This window comes from Phyllostomus discolor, chromosome 8, assembly GCF_004126475.2.
Source record: "Phyllostomus discolor isolate MPI-MPIP mPhyDis1 chromosome 8, mPhyDis1.pri.v3, whole genome shotgun sequence".
Taxonomy (NCBI): Eukaryota; Metazoa; Chordata; class Mammalia; order Chiroptera; family Phyllostomidae; genus Phyllostomus; species Phyllostomus discolor.
The window spans coordinates 61,341,114-61,354,676 of record NC_040910.2 but is presented as its reverse complement, the minus strand read 5'-3'; the positions used below and the strand labels follow the sequence as shown (position 1 = coordinate 61,354,676).

Below are 13,563 nucleotides of genomic sequence, written 5' to 3'. Positions count from 1 at the left end.
CAGCCCCCTTTCACCCTCCTGCCAGTCACCTGTACTTGCGCAGGACCCGCAGCTGCCCACTGGCCTCCCGGCTGCCCCTGATCATCTGCAGGAGTTTGATGCCTGTGTGGGACACAGCTAGGAGCTGCACGCCAGTGCCCACGCTACCCTGGGGTAGGGACAAGGGCACATGATGGTCTTCTGGCCTTGTTCTTACAGCTTCTGGGCTGGACTGGGCTGGCTACGGGGAGGGTGGCAGGTGGCTCGCACCGTGGCGGGGAAGAGGCGGGAGAAGTAGACCTCCCAGCTGTCACGTGCAGCGTTGACCACAGCCCGCTTCACGCTCTCTGTCACCAGGGGCCGCTGCTTGTCCAGCTGGTTCTGGGCTAAGGGACACCAGGTTGGGTCAGGATCCTTCCCCCATAACCTGCTGGCCCAAGTTGCAGAGAGGGATGCTGACACTCAGCAAGAACACATGGGACCATTGTGTCCTCAGTGTCCAGACTAGGAAACTGATGTCCAAACACAGATGAGATGTCCCAGGCCACCCAGCCTGTCAGGCAGAGATGGTGTCAGACTTTCCACCTAGCCCAGACTTTCCACCTAGCCCGGCTCAGTGGGTTGGGCATCACCCCACAAACCGAAAGGTTGCAGGTTCAGTTTCCACTCAGGGCACATGCCTGGGTTGTGGGCCAGGCCCCCAGTAGGGGGTGTGTGAGAGGCAACCACACATTGATGTTTCTCTCCCTCTCTTTCTCCCTTCCTTCCCCTCTCTCTGAAAATAAATAAAATCTTAAAACAAACAAATAAAAAAAACCTTGTCATCTGTCCATGGGAGAGACCAGCAGCAGAGCAAGGAGGAGGATCTGGGAGGTGAGTGGGGCTAGGTTCATCCCTCCCCTTCCCCCCACCCCAGTCCCCCACTGTGGTACCAAACAGGGCCTTCATCTTGAGCCTCTCATCCTCAGAGATGCGTAGGCAGGCCTCAGAGAATGTGTCATGCAGGATCTGTGGGAATGAGCTGTAATGTAGGTGGCCCGAGGGACCCCCATCTGAAAGCCCAGGCTGGACTGTTCTAGGACAAGTGGGGGCCCCGTATATGCAGCTGTGGGGTCACCTGGGTAAATTGGAACCCACAGGAGGCAAGGATGTTCTCCTGCCTCCTTACCTCTGCAAGTCACGCCACCCATCCTGGGCCTTCATGCCCTAACCTAGATAGTGGGACTTGGATTTGCCCTCTGGTCTCTGTCTAGCTTGGACAAACTGAGTCCAGTTAGATGGGACTGTGAGCTTGTTGACCCTAATCATGGGAGTAGAAGATACAGTAGAATAGCTTTCCATCCACACCATGGCCAAAGACCCAACTCCAAGAGTGCATGAGAATTTACAGGCAGCTCGTCCATGTGACCGTTGCCCTGCTGAGTACACTGAGGCAGAAAGGGAAGATTGGACCTCACCTGCCGGAACAGGAGATCTAGCTGCACAGGGTGGCTGTAGCCGTCCTTTGGGTAAAATACCTGTGGGGGTGGCTTCAGTGAGGGCCTTCCAAAGGGTGCTTCACCCTGGCCCCGTCCCCTAGGTATTGCCCACCTGTCTACCAGATGCAGGTGCCCAGCTTAGCTCTACCCCAACCAGGCTCTCCCACCCAGGTGGCCCCTACTCAGCCCCTCCCATGGCTCCAGGCACCTCTTTGCGCAGGAAGATCTGCCAGGGGGTGTCCTGGTAGCCATAGAAGCTGGGGTTGAGGAGGCGGTGTAGCTGCGTCTGCACAGGATCCTCTTCAGGCTCCAGCGACCTTGAAGGCAGCACTGGGGAGCACAGCAAGTCGAGGAGGGGTGAAGGGGCAGGGCCCGCTGGTGAGGGGACTCGAGGCAAACTTATGTTTGGGAAGGGGCAGAGGTAGGGTGGCATCCCACATTCTTGGCCACAGACACACCTGATCACATGCATCCAGGAACACTCAGACAGCCCAACACAAATAGAGAACCTAGTGTGTGCCGGCCTGGCCTGGGGCTGGGAGTGTCACCATGAACAGGATAGACTAGGTGCCTACCTCGAGTTTAGAGTCTCCTGGCAGGTGTGAGTGAAACAGACAATTGGAAAATGATGAAGCTCTTAGTGCTAAGAGCTACTGGGGAGGGGGGGCTGGGGGAGGGGATAAACAGGGTAATTTAGGACAGAGTCTGGGGGCTGGTCTACGAGGGCCCTGCAGTCCCGGTGGCCTGGCAGACCTCTCTGAAGAGGTGACATTTGAGACCTAAATGATAAGAAGCGGCCAGGCATGCCAAAACCTTTTTGGGAAGAGCATTCTACCAGAGGGCACAGCATACACGAAGGCCCTGAGCAGGAGTGGGGTAGGTGTGCCTCAGGAAGGCTGAGACACAGCGTGGAGGGGCTGAGGCTGGGGGCTGTGTTTCTGCCTGGGCTTGGCAGGAGCTGGTTTCTCTCTCTCTCAGGATCACTGCTGCTGCTATGAGGCAGATGTGGAGGTTAAGGCTCCAACTGTGGTGTTGGAAGGCTAACCTGGATTAGCCCCCTAGTCTGACATTTTTGAGCTGTGTGATCTTGGGCGAGTCACTGAACCTGTCTGTGCCTCTGTGCCCCCAATGGCACCATCTATAGATGCAGATGGTGCTGTGTCAAAGGGTCTTAGTGAAGATTTCGTGAGGCTAGATTAGGCCTGACCTGGAATCAGTGTTATTTAGGTGCTAATATAATTGCACAAATGTCCACACAGGTGTGGCCACGGACATGGACACACATGCCACCGACACGCAGACCCACTCGCCTGTGCTCACACAGACTCATGTACTTGGACACTGGCCCTCTCGCCCCTCCCTCCCTCCCTCTCTCCCGGCTCCGGCTCCGTACCTGGAGTGGACCCCATGGGTGGCCTTGGTGCGCTGGTCACTGGCTTCACCAGGGCCACAGCCTCTCTGGGCACCTGTCCCTACCCCAAAGACAGTGTTCAGGGGAGGTGGCAGGGCCAGGGCCTACAGGGGTGGTGGGTTTCCAAGGCTCCCCTGGAGACCCCCTTTGTCTCCCGACCTGCCTGGGCCCCGCCAGCTGCTGCCCCTCACCTGGGTGCTAGGTGCTGCCACCTTGTGGCTCATCCGCCCTTTCAGGATCGTCAGGGCTTCCTCATGGGGGTCCGGCCTCTTTAGGAACACACGCCCACCATCCTTCCTGGTGGGTTGGACACTGAGCTCCTCTGCCCAGGCACAAATTCCTATACTATGGGCCCTTTTCCTCCACACCCCCATTATTATGAATGGGAACCCTGACAAGTCCTCACATCAGAGACTGGCCTGAGGTCACACAGCACAGAATAGAAAGCAGTCTGGGCCTCCCTCTGCAAGAAGGGACCATGGGGACCATCTGCATAAATAGACTCACTCCCTGACCATTGCTGGGCACTCAGGTACGGTGAGGAGAACCCCACTGCAGGGTTGCAGGGCTGCAGGGTTGGGTGCCTGGGGCCTGGGTGCAGGGCTAACCTGAGGGCCTGGGGCTGGCCTCCCAGGGGTGGCTGTCGGCACTGTCTGACAATGTTCTTGATTTGCTGTGTAGGCTGTGGGAAGTGCTCCGAGTTGAGTGTTGAGTACCGGACCAGCTCTGTGCTGGGTAGAGCTGTGGGCAGGGGTGACAGAGTGAGGCCACACCTGTTAGTCCCATGCTGGCAAGCCCTGCCATCCCCCAACAGGAATAGGACACTCACTGGTTTCTGGAGAAGCCTGGTCCTGAGTTAGAATGGGGGCAGCCACAGGCTTGGTGGGGGGCCTCGGGGCCTTGGCCAGTGGGGCTGGGACCAAGGGCTTTGGGGTAGAGCGCAGTAGCACGGGTTTGGCTGGGGGCCCAGTGCCAATGGACTGTGGCCATGCCTCTGGTGCTAGAGGTTTCTGTAGAGAGCAGGGTGAGGTGAGCTGCCTGGGAAACACCAACTTGCTCACAAGGACCCCACGTCTGCCCAGGATGGGCTGAGGGGTCCTTGCTCAGAGAGTCGCTATGATGCCCTACAGCACTCAGAGGGTAGACCAGACTCACCTCTAGGGGAAGGGGCCTGGGGCCAGGCCCCAGGGGCTGCTGCTGGAGGGCCATGGCCTGCAGGGTCATCTCCCTGGCCTAGGGGAAGGGGCTGGTGACCACCAGGCAGGCCCCTGTTCCAGGGAAGCCCCCACCAGTGCTGGGGCCCCTGCTCACTCACCAGCAGTACGGCCTGTTTACGGATGAAGGCTTGTTGCAGAGCCAACGTGGAGGCATCCAGGCCTGGGACTGGGGCAGCCGGTCAGAGGGTGCAGTTCCCAAGGCACGGGAGATGAGGGAAACAGAAATTTTCTACCACGCCCCACCCCGATGCCTCACCTCTACCGTGCCCATGGCTGCCTCCATTTTAGCACAAGAAGGAGCCAGGAAAACCAGTGGGGGCCCCAACCCAGCCTTGCCCAACCCTGGAACCAGCCCTGGGGCATGCACTGACTTGGCTTTGGTTCTGGGGGTCTCTTGGGGGTGTCTTCAGCGCTGCTACTGCCACCTCCACCAGGCTGGCCTCCCCCTTTCATGCGGTAGGCAATGGCAGTTGGCTTCTCCAGGTCCTGGGGGCAGTGGGTGGCTCGAGTAACCACTTCAGTGCTGTCTTCCCAAGGTTTCAAGGCAACGGGCACCTGACACCAGCCTCCCCCTCCCTCCTGGGTGCCTCCTAGCCGGCAAGCATCGAGGTGTGCCCAGACTCAGCCCACATGCATTTCACTCTGTCCTCCCACCCCTTTCAAGCTCCCAACTCACCACCACCCTTTCACAGAAGAGTAAACTGAGGCTCAAAGAGGGGCTGTGCACTGCTCAAGGTGTGCATCACACCATGGAGGGGCTGGCCCTTGGGGCTCTCAGAATGAGTGAGACTTCCCAGGGGCCGTCTCCCACAGGAGGCCCTGGGCCTCTATCCAGGAACCTCTCCAGCCAAGAGGACACCCTCATCCTTCACTGCATCCCCAGAAGAGACCCAGATGAGACATGCCACCCCATGGCCCAGGCTGTCACCCCAGAGGTGTGTAGGACTTGGTATGTGTGTGCCGTGCCTGTGGTCTGCACACACTGTGCCCCCCGATCCCTACCGCGTCCCCGTAGGACAGCACGGGGTCGAAGAGGCTGTCCAGGTAGCAGTCCAGTCCCTTGTGAGACACAGCATGCTCTCCAAGGCTGTCCAGGTCTGGCAGTGGGGGGGACACACAAGAGTCAAGTCCTTTCCTCCTGCTGATCACCTCTCATGGCACCAGGTTCCCTCCCCACCAGAGACAATGGCCACTGCTGCTGGACCTTGGTGGGTTGTTGTCCCTCTCCGGGCCTCAGTCTCCCCATTTGTACTGTTCTCCTGGTGGCTGCAGTACCCCCTGGAGTCAGCCACTTTGGGCACACGCCTCTGTGCCTGGGGCCTTGTGGGCGCATCCTCGTCTGAGTCCCAGCTGTTCCCAAACACCCTGCAGGGAAGGGGAACAGGGAACATCTGACCCCCCAGGGAGACACACAGCCCTCCCAGACCACCCCCTCCTATTGTTTTCTGTACTGTGGCATCAGATGACTCCCTACAAAGGCAGGGCCCTTTGGTAGACCTTCCTCCTTGAGGACCTGGATGCTTAAGTTCAGAACTCAGCCTCTCCCAGCAACCCAGAGGGCAGTCGTGTATAGAGAGCAGCTATCTGTATGAGGGGGCCCAGGTAGCCACCTACGCTCTTGGGCCTCCCCTGCCGGCCACGGGCCCTTCTGCACCCACAAGGAAGTAGGACTTCTGTCGTGGGAAGTCCCTGAGCAGCTCCAGGTCTGACACCAGGTCCAGCACGTAGTCGTGGCCTGCCAGCTCTGCCCACTGGACCCCGTTCTTCATAGCCACTGTCCAGCCCCGCCAGCCATCTGCCAGACCCCTGGTGACAGTGTATGAAGGGACATCAATGAGGGACGAAGTCAAGAGGTACCCCTGGGGAGACTCCGGGATATGAGTCAGACCCCAAGCATGACCAGAGAGGACCCCATGGGGCCCTTCGTGGGATCTGGCCTCCTCCCCTCCTTCCAGGGCGCACAGGATGTGCTGGGCAGGGTACCCCAGGAGCCAACCTGTGCCTCAGAATGTCTCCAGCCACCTCTTCCCCTGTGCTCCAGGAGTGTACTGGGCAGGAGAACTGGTCACCTGGGGCAAGGGCAGGTGCCGGGCTCAGCTTGGGAAATCTGCAGGTGGACCGGGTCTGCTGCTCCCCGCCGGCTTCCTGCGCCTAGGCCTCTCACTCCTGCCCGGGGTCCTGGGGCTGCGTCTTCTCTGCCCCATCCCCTCTCCCTCATTTCAGGTCCCCCCACACCCACTCAAAGGCCTCTTTCCAGGGCTACACCCAGCAGGCCCCCGCCCAGCTCTAGAACTGCCTGTGGACTGCCTGTGGCTCCTTCTGACCCCAGGGCCTGATGACTGCGGCTGCTGCCCCTGAGAGGGGTGAGAGGGCAGGACAAGGTGGCTCACCATTGAAGCAGGCCACTTCCAAAGCCATGCTGGCCTTCTCCTGGGCTGCGGCCCACTCGAGTTGGGTGGGAGGGAAGGTCCGTGCAGCCCTGGGACCCTGGTGCTGCACCCGGCCCATGGCCTGCATGAGCCGCTGCTGGCACACTGCCTGGAAGCCGTTCCGCCCGTGGTCAGACACGAACCTGGCAGGCAGGAGTTAGGGCAGTGTGAAGAAGGACCTGAGGCTAGCCCAGGGCAGGGGAAGGTCCTGAGGCTAGTTTAAGGGAGGCCCAGGCTAGGCCAGAGCTTTAAGGGGAGGCCAAAAAGGCCCCAGGCTAGCCCAGAGTTCTAAGGCTAGGCTGAAAAGAAGGGTACCGGACTGCCCAGAGGTATTTCAAATCAGCACATGAGCCCAAGGATAGGCCTGTGCGGTTCCAGGATGGTGCATCTGAGCTTGTTGGAGCAAAATGTCCCTGACAGGGTGGGCTCTGCAGCACCACAAGGGCAGGAAATGGGGCTCTGGAGCACTCTGCCCCCACTTTCACCAGGCAACCCCGGCCAGGGGCTTGCCCTCTCTAAGCCTGCTGCCCAGCTCTCACTTCCAGGAGAAGGCTGTGAGGATTTAAGTTGGCCCAGGACCAATGAGCCTCACCCCTGCCGGTAGCAGCATTCCTCATGCCTGGCCCCCTGCCCCCTCCCAATAGCTGGGGTGCTGGCCAGGGGCAGCTGTGGCACAGGACCACAATGGCTACAAGAGGGGACCTGGAGCTATGCCCACAGGAAGCCTGGACAGGCATGTGGCCCCACCTTATGGCCGGCCAGTGAGCAGCCTACCCACCGTGCCTGGCCTGGGTGAATCTCTGTATACCCTGTAGCTCACAGCTACCCTGTAAGGTGGGTCCTGTCACCATCCATACTTGTAGGTAAGGAAAGCAGTTCAGAGAGGAGCAGTGACATGCCCCAGGCCACATAGCAGGCAAGTGTCACAGCTGGACTTCACACTCAGGGCCTGCTTGAGCTCTTTTCCTTGCCAGTCACCCTTATGGCCCACTCGGGTGACTTCCTCCTCCTCAGGATGCCGACGGTGTGTCTTCATGTGACACTTACCACACACCCGTGTCCACTCTAGGCACCTCATATCTATCCTCACCCGGCCTATGGAGTAAGTCCTCTTATTATCCCCATTTCAGACTGAGGAAACTGAGGCTCAGAGAGGTGAAGTAACTTGCTGAAGGTGGCACAGCTGATGTGGTGGAGTTGGGACTCAAACACAGACTGTCTGAAGCTATACTTATAACCATCCCACGACATCCCTATGATGTGAGAGGTCAATGCCTCAATTCCAATTCCCCACAGCCTGGCTTTGCCACCCACTGAGTTCTGGAAGTCTTGTACCCAGTCTCCCCCAACTCCTACCCTCAGAGTGAATCCATCACAGACAGAGCAGCCCCTGACTGGCCCCCACGCCTGAGCTTCCATGCACAGAGACCTCATTCCTGGCCCGGCCTCATAGCAATATCACTGTCCTCATCCCAGCTCCACCAGGTCTACTCACTTGAGCAGGTACTTGTTGAGGCGTGAGGATGGTACAAAGCTGCTGAGGCAGGCAGCCAGCAAGAGCCAGCCCCGCTCGGCGTTGTAGGCATTGGGGTTGTGCCACACCTGGTTGGCCAGTTGTGCAAGGATCTCATCCCGCAGCTCGGGCACTGCTAGACCTTTCTGCACAATGTAGTTCCCGAAGACGTTCTCTTGGGCATCATGCAGGTGGGGGTCGCCCATGAAACGCAGGATCTGGGCCACAGACAGACTCTCCTGGGCCTCTCGGCAATTTGTTCCTGCCAGGTCCCTACCCCAACATGCATCCCTCTCTTGTCCTTCCCATGTGGTCCCCCTGCCCATATAAAAGTCCCCCACGTTACAATATCATAGTTATGCCCTACGCCAAATGACCAGGCAGTTTACCCCAGCCATGGAAAAAAGTCAAGGCCCAATATGCACATGCACGGTCGTTCTTGTTCATGACCTTCTATAGCTCCCACACAGCCCCAGCCTGCCCTGCTCCCCAGCCTCCAGCAGGCTCCTCACTTCCTGCGTTTAGATCCCACAGAGACCACGTATCGGACCACATCCCTCCCATGGAAGCATGATCCTTGGCTTCATAAAGCCCTTGGGATGAAATCTGAGCTCCAGGTTTGTCAGTCAAGGCCTCCTAATCCCTTCGCCTCTGCTCTAATTCTCTGTTCTAACCACATCGATTTCCTCTTCTCTCTGTGCCTTCTCCACCTGCCCCGGCAGGGAGAGTCTGACTCCTCTTTTGACTCCAGCTCAAAAGCCCTCCTCCAGGAAGCTCTCTGACCCTGCTTGCGGCTAGATGGGGGCCTCCCTCTGTCTGAGCTGGTGGTCACTAGTCAGATGTGCTCTGCCGCCCCTTTCAGATCAGAAAGCCCTTGAGGAGAGAACCTGGGTCTATTCTTGGTATCCCTGGGGATGTCCAGAGAGGCTGCCTTTTTGCCAGGAAGATGGCTGGGAGAAGGCATGCCTCTGGTCCCCAGATCCCAGCCCAGGGAGGAGGCCAACGTCCTGATGAGGGAGAGGCCTTGGCTGGTGGCTTTGGCGAGTGAATGGCCCAGAAAGGCAGGGCGAGGAGCCTCACGGCCTGGCCTCAGGCGCAGGGGCTACAAATTCAAAGGTGATTCAGACAGACCCGTACCAGCTTAAAGATGCTCACAGCTTCTGCATGGTACTCTACTGGCAGCTCAGTGAGGGGCATCCTCAGGGGCACAGTCAGCATCCCAAAGGCAGGCTCCTGAGGGCACAGGGCAGACAGTGGGGACAGAGCCAGGACTGCCAGTCACATCTGGATCCACTGCTCTGTGCCAGGTGGAAACACAAGAGCCTAGGAAATGAGGGCTCCTGTCTCCAGTGTGTGTATGGGGCAACTGAGGCTTTGAGGGGGGCAGACGCTGGCCCTCCACAAGTCAGTGGTAGAGGCAGTCTGGGCCCTGGTCGGGGCCCTTTCTGGAGGGCAGAAGATTGAAGCAGGGATGATGAACTGCGGCTCCACTGACTGTTAAATTTCTGACATATTTCCATACTGGTTGGCAAAAAGCCAAGTGTCAAACCCCTGAGGGCCCTCCACTGCTATCCAGGGGGTTCCACTGAGCCCCCACCCCCTCATAAGGGTTCCTACCTGATCCCACAGGGCACAGACAGAAACCTCTCCCAGGCTGAAGACAGCAACAGTTCTAACTGGCCCATGCCCACTGGCCAGGGCTGCTTGGGTCTATGCCAGCCCTTACCTTGAAGTGGCACCGGACAAACTTGGCCATGGGGTAGTTGTTGATATCCAGGGGCAGTGTGACACGGGGCTCAGCCTGGAGCCGTGGAGTCCTCACAGGGGCCACCGGGGGTACCTGGGCTGGCCTGAGGCCTGTGGAGAGCGGAGGGCATGACATGTCTGGCTCCCTCGCCCACCTGTGCCCACTCTCATCACACTGTCCATCACTGACATACCTGCTACTGCTTGTAAGAGCCCAGCCAGCTCTGCCGGCACCTCCAGGTGTCCCACAGCTACCACCTCCCTCTTGCTCAGCTCCTGGAGGAAGAGCCCATGGTGAGAGGACAGGCCTGCCACATCTCTGACCTGCTGTCCTCCCTTCCTGTTCCCTGCTGCCACCCGGACCCCCGCACCCACCTCCTGCTCCCGTTGGCGCACCTGCTCCACCCGGAGCCTCCGCTCTGCCCTTAGCTGCAGAAGAGCAGACAGTCAAGGCAGGGAATGGTGGGCAGAGGCCGTGGCAGGCAGCAGACCGGGGTCAGACCAGCCAGCTCATACAAGGCAGCCAGCGTGGGAAACAAGGGGATCAGCTGGCCTGATTTCTGGAGGTGACTGGCCCACCTCACGGATGGAGGGAGGCAGAGGCATGGCCAGAGCAACAGGGAGGGAAGAGAGAACAACAGAGCAAGAGAGAGACCAAGGCAAGGGGCAGAGGGAGTGACACTAGGGAGAGGGAGGGATGCCCTGGAGCTCCACAAAACCTTCAGGAAAAACCACTGGTGATTAAGTTTGTCTTCCTGGTGTTGGTTTATATGACATGGGCCGAGACCGGCATCAAGGTAAGAACCAAACCATATTCAGTGTTGGCCCAGTTGCTAAATTCTAATTGCACCGAATCACTGAAGAACCCCTGAGAGCCCAGCACCAGGCCAAACCCTTCCTGCACAATATTCATTCAGTCCTTTCCACAGCCCTCAGGGAAGAGGGGAAGGCAAGCTGGAGAGGGGCTGAGGCCCCACTGCTACTGATGGCAGAGCAGGGATTCGAACCCAAGGCAGTCTCCTCCTGGACCTAAGTGTCTCCTCCCTGGACCCAGGCAGGACAGGCCTGGCTCCTGGGAGAAGGGTGAGGGAGAGGCCTGCACCTTGAGGAGTCGCCGGTGGCTCACGTAGGTGCTCACGAGGGACTGGAACTTCACCAGACTCTTTCTCATCTGTTGATACCGCTGCCTGAGGGTAGGGAAGAAAGGAATGTCTTGGTGGGGGAGCTTAGGGGTTCAGGTCATGGGTGAACAAGGGGCAGAGACACTTGTGCCAGCTGGGCCTGGGTGCCACACTTCATTCAAGGACCCTTAGACACTAAGGAAAACCAGAGCTCCAAGGGGAAAGGACTAGGCTAAGGCCCTACAGCAAATTGAGTGGTAGAGCCTGGGTTCAGCCACTGGGAACAGTGCTTCCCATTAGGTTGGAATCCCAGGGTCCTACAGGTGCAGGGCAGGGTTCTTCCTGGTTGGATGGATTCCCACCCACCAGTCACAAGGGCCAGAGGGTGGGATGGAAGGACATCCAAAAGCAGAGACACACGGAATCTGGTCATCCTGCCAGCAGAGACCCCTACTCCCAACTTGCATACCTCTTGGGCCAGGGACCTTACTACCTAAGTCCAAGCACAGCCTTCCCCAAGCCTGGCTGTAGGGCCCCAGAGAGTCCTGCGCTATCTGGGCTGCACCTGGCCAGGTAGCCTCGGGCTCGACTTTGCAGCTTGATGATCTTCTGGCGCAAGGAGCAGAAACGCCGTTTGATGAAAAAGCCACGAAGGCAGCGCTGCAGGGTGAGGGCTGCCAGATTCAGGACATGCCCCCTCATGCTCTCCAACAGCTGGTGCAGGTGTTCCTTAAGGAAGAGCTGAGAGTAGGAGGCAAGTACTGAGGCAGGGAAGGGCCAGGTGACTGGACTCAGGACAAGTCCACAGAGATAGACCTGACAGGGCAGCCTCCTGGAGCCAGGTGGAGGGCGGGATGGGTTTGCAGAGATGGAAGAAAGGGTGCAGGTGCATCAGGCACTGGGAATGGCCTGAGCAGAAGTATGGTGGTGGGATTAGCATTCCATTTACTGAGCTCAACTAGACGGCCCCTAGGGCAGTAATCTCTAGTTTGGGCATTTCTGACTTCATGGGCTCCATTTTTGGAGCCCCTGAACTTAGGGCCTCCAGGGCTGAGTGTGGGGTGGGACTCACCTTGCTGATGCCAACACGGTACATATTTGGCATGACTGTGCACAGGCGGCTCAGCACCGACACACACATGTCCCCACTGGCTGGCAGTTTGTGCTCGACGGGCACTAGACAGCGGTACCTGCAGGGGCCCAAGTCAGCTGCAGCTATGGGACCTACTACGCCAGTTGCCCGCTAGATCACCAAGTCTGCCCCTACCCGCCGTCTCCAAGAGGCCCAGGGCCCAAAAGTGGTTCACTCAGTGTCTTCTAGTCAGAAAAAGGCATTCTGCCCTCAAAACTCTATGTCTCAATGTCAGGTTTCAGTAGATTAAGACACCTTACTGCCATCTGCTGGAAATGTGTCATAATAACTATTAAAATCTTCTTGGAATCAACACATAATCAGACCATGGAAAAATGGAAAACAGTAACAACATACGCCACAGCACAGCTAGCCTGTGGTGGTCCCATGCAGTGCACAACCCAAGCCTCTGTGCGCAGCAAGCCCTTGCCACCTGGGCTGTGCATTCCTGGGACCCAAACGGGCCGGGGAGGGTGGGCTCTGTGGGGTGAAGGAACCACTGCGACTGAGGTACCTGTCGATGAACACCTGGAAAGGCAACCGCACTGGAAAGCCCTCCTTGCGGATCCGCACAGTCTCTAGCACCCCCGAATAGCGTAACTGTGCCATTACGACATCGGTCTCAAAGAGGCCTGGTTCCTGCGGAGAGGGCCCAAAGAGAGGTCTGCACACGGACCAACCATGGGCAAAGGGTGCCATCGAAGGCAAATATTCCCGTGGTGGGCTAGGCAGTTGGAGGGCCAGAGAGGCAAAGCCACTTGCCCAAGGTCATACAGCATGGGGAAGAGGATCAGACTCTCCGAGGGACCTCCTCAGCCATCACATACCTTCTTGTGATTGGGCTTCAGGCAGCGCACAAACAAGGGGTTACACCTGGGCAAGGGTGGGAGGAAAGCAGTATAAGGCTCCAGAGAAGGAAAGTGCTCATCCCTGAGGGTCCTAGGGAGCTAGGCCCTGCCCACCTCTCCATCTTTTCCACCAGATCCAGGAGTGACTGCTGGAACTTAGCTGCCACTGTGTGAGCCTTGTAGAGCCGGGTGACGGAGCTACTCTTGCCCAGGCGTTGAGGGGTGGCCTGCGGGACATGGCTGGAGAAGAGGTGGGCCACCACCTGGGCAGGGGAGGGCAGCAGGCCCCAGGGCATGGTCAAGGTTCCCAGACAGAGAGGGAGTGACCATGAGAAAGGGGGAGGGAGAGAGGAAGTGAGAGAGTGAAGGGAGTTGAGTCCCCACACTGATAATGGCCAGAAAACTAACCCAAGACACCCCTGCCCTCTCTGCAAAACCACTGTCCCCCTGGCTTGCACATGACTCGAGTCAGGGTGCTCACACCCTGCCCTGTGAACCTGTCCTGTGGTTGGGATGACTCCTATCTGGGGAACACATAGGCACTGGCTGTGCCTGGGCCTGAGGCGGCCTATTACACACAGGGCCCTGAATGCTGGCGGTGACCTCAGCAGGGGGGTGCCCATTTGACAGAGGAGGAAATGGAGACCCAGAGGAGGGAGAGTGGCAGAGAATACCAAGGAGAGAACCCA

The 13,563-nt window shown here is 58.5% G+C and overlaps 1 protein-coding gene across 1 annotated transcript in view; it reads right to left on the bottom strand.

The window, feature by feature from the left end:
* MYO15A (myosin XVA) overlaps positions 1-13,563 on the bottom strand; it is a 52,244-nt gene that overhangs the window by 19,678 nt on the left and 19,003 nt on the right. Inside the window, exons 19-46 of the mRNA XM_028534378.2 lie at positions 12,989-13,137; positions 12,854-12,899; positions 12,541-12,665; positions 11,967-12,084; positions 11,460-11,635; positions 10,876-10,960; positions 10,149-10,202; positions 9,968-10,049; positions 9,754-9,884; positions 9,165-9,260; positions 8,010-8,245; positions 6,476-6,657; positions 6,082-6,154; positions 5,700-5,891; positions 5,290-5,450; positions 5,088-5,182; positions 4,457-4,571; positions 4,184-4,251; positions 4,024-4,101; positions 3,698-3,878; positions 3,477-3,609; positions 3,060-3,165; positions 2,851-2,923; positions 1,666-1,787; positions 1,437-1,496; positions 912-987; positions 250-365; positions 30-148 (exon numbers count right to left, since the gene is read on the bottom strand). Of these exons, the coding sequence (XP_028390179.1) occupies positions 30-148; positions 250-365; positions 912-987; positions 1,437-1,496; positions 1,666-1,787; positions 2,851-2,923; positions 3,060-3,165; positions 3,477-3,609; positions 3,698-3,878; positions 4,024-4,101; positions 4,184-4,251; positions 4,457-4,571; positions 5,088-5,182; positions 5,290-5,450; positions 5,700-5,891; positions 6,082-6,154; positions 6,476-6,657; positions 8,010-8,245; positions 9,165-9,260; positions 9,754-9,884; positions 9,968-10,049; positions 10,149-10,202; positions 10,876-10,960; positions 11,460-11,635; positions 11,967-12,084; positions 12,541-12,665; positions 12,854-12,899; positions 12,989-13,137 (3,248 nt within the window). The remainder of the gene's footprint in view (positions 1-29; positions 149-249; positions 366-911; positions 988-1,436; positions 1,497-1,665; positions 1,788-2,850; positions 2,924-3,059; positions 3,166-3,476; positions 3,610-3,697; positions 3,879-4,023; positions 4,102-4,183; positions 4,252-4,456; positions 4,572-5,087; positions 5,183-5,289; positions 5,451-5,699; positions 5,892-6,081; positions 6,155-6,475; positions 6,658-8,009; positions 8,246-9,164; positions 9,261-9,753; positions 9,885-9,967; positions 10,050-10,148; positions 10,203-10,875; positions 10,961-11,459; positions 11,636-11,966; positions 12,085-12,540; positions 12,666-12,853; positions 12,900-12,988; positions 13,138-13,563) is intronic.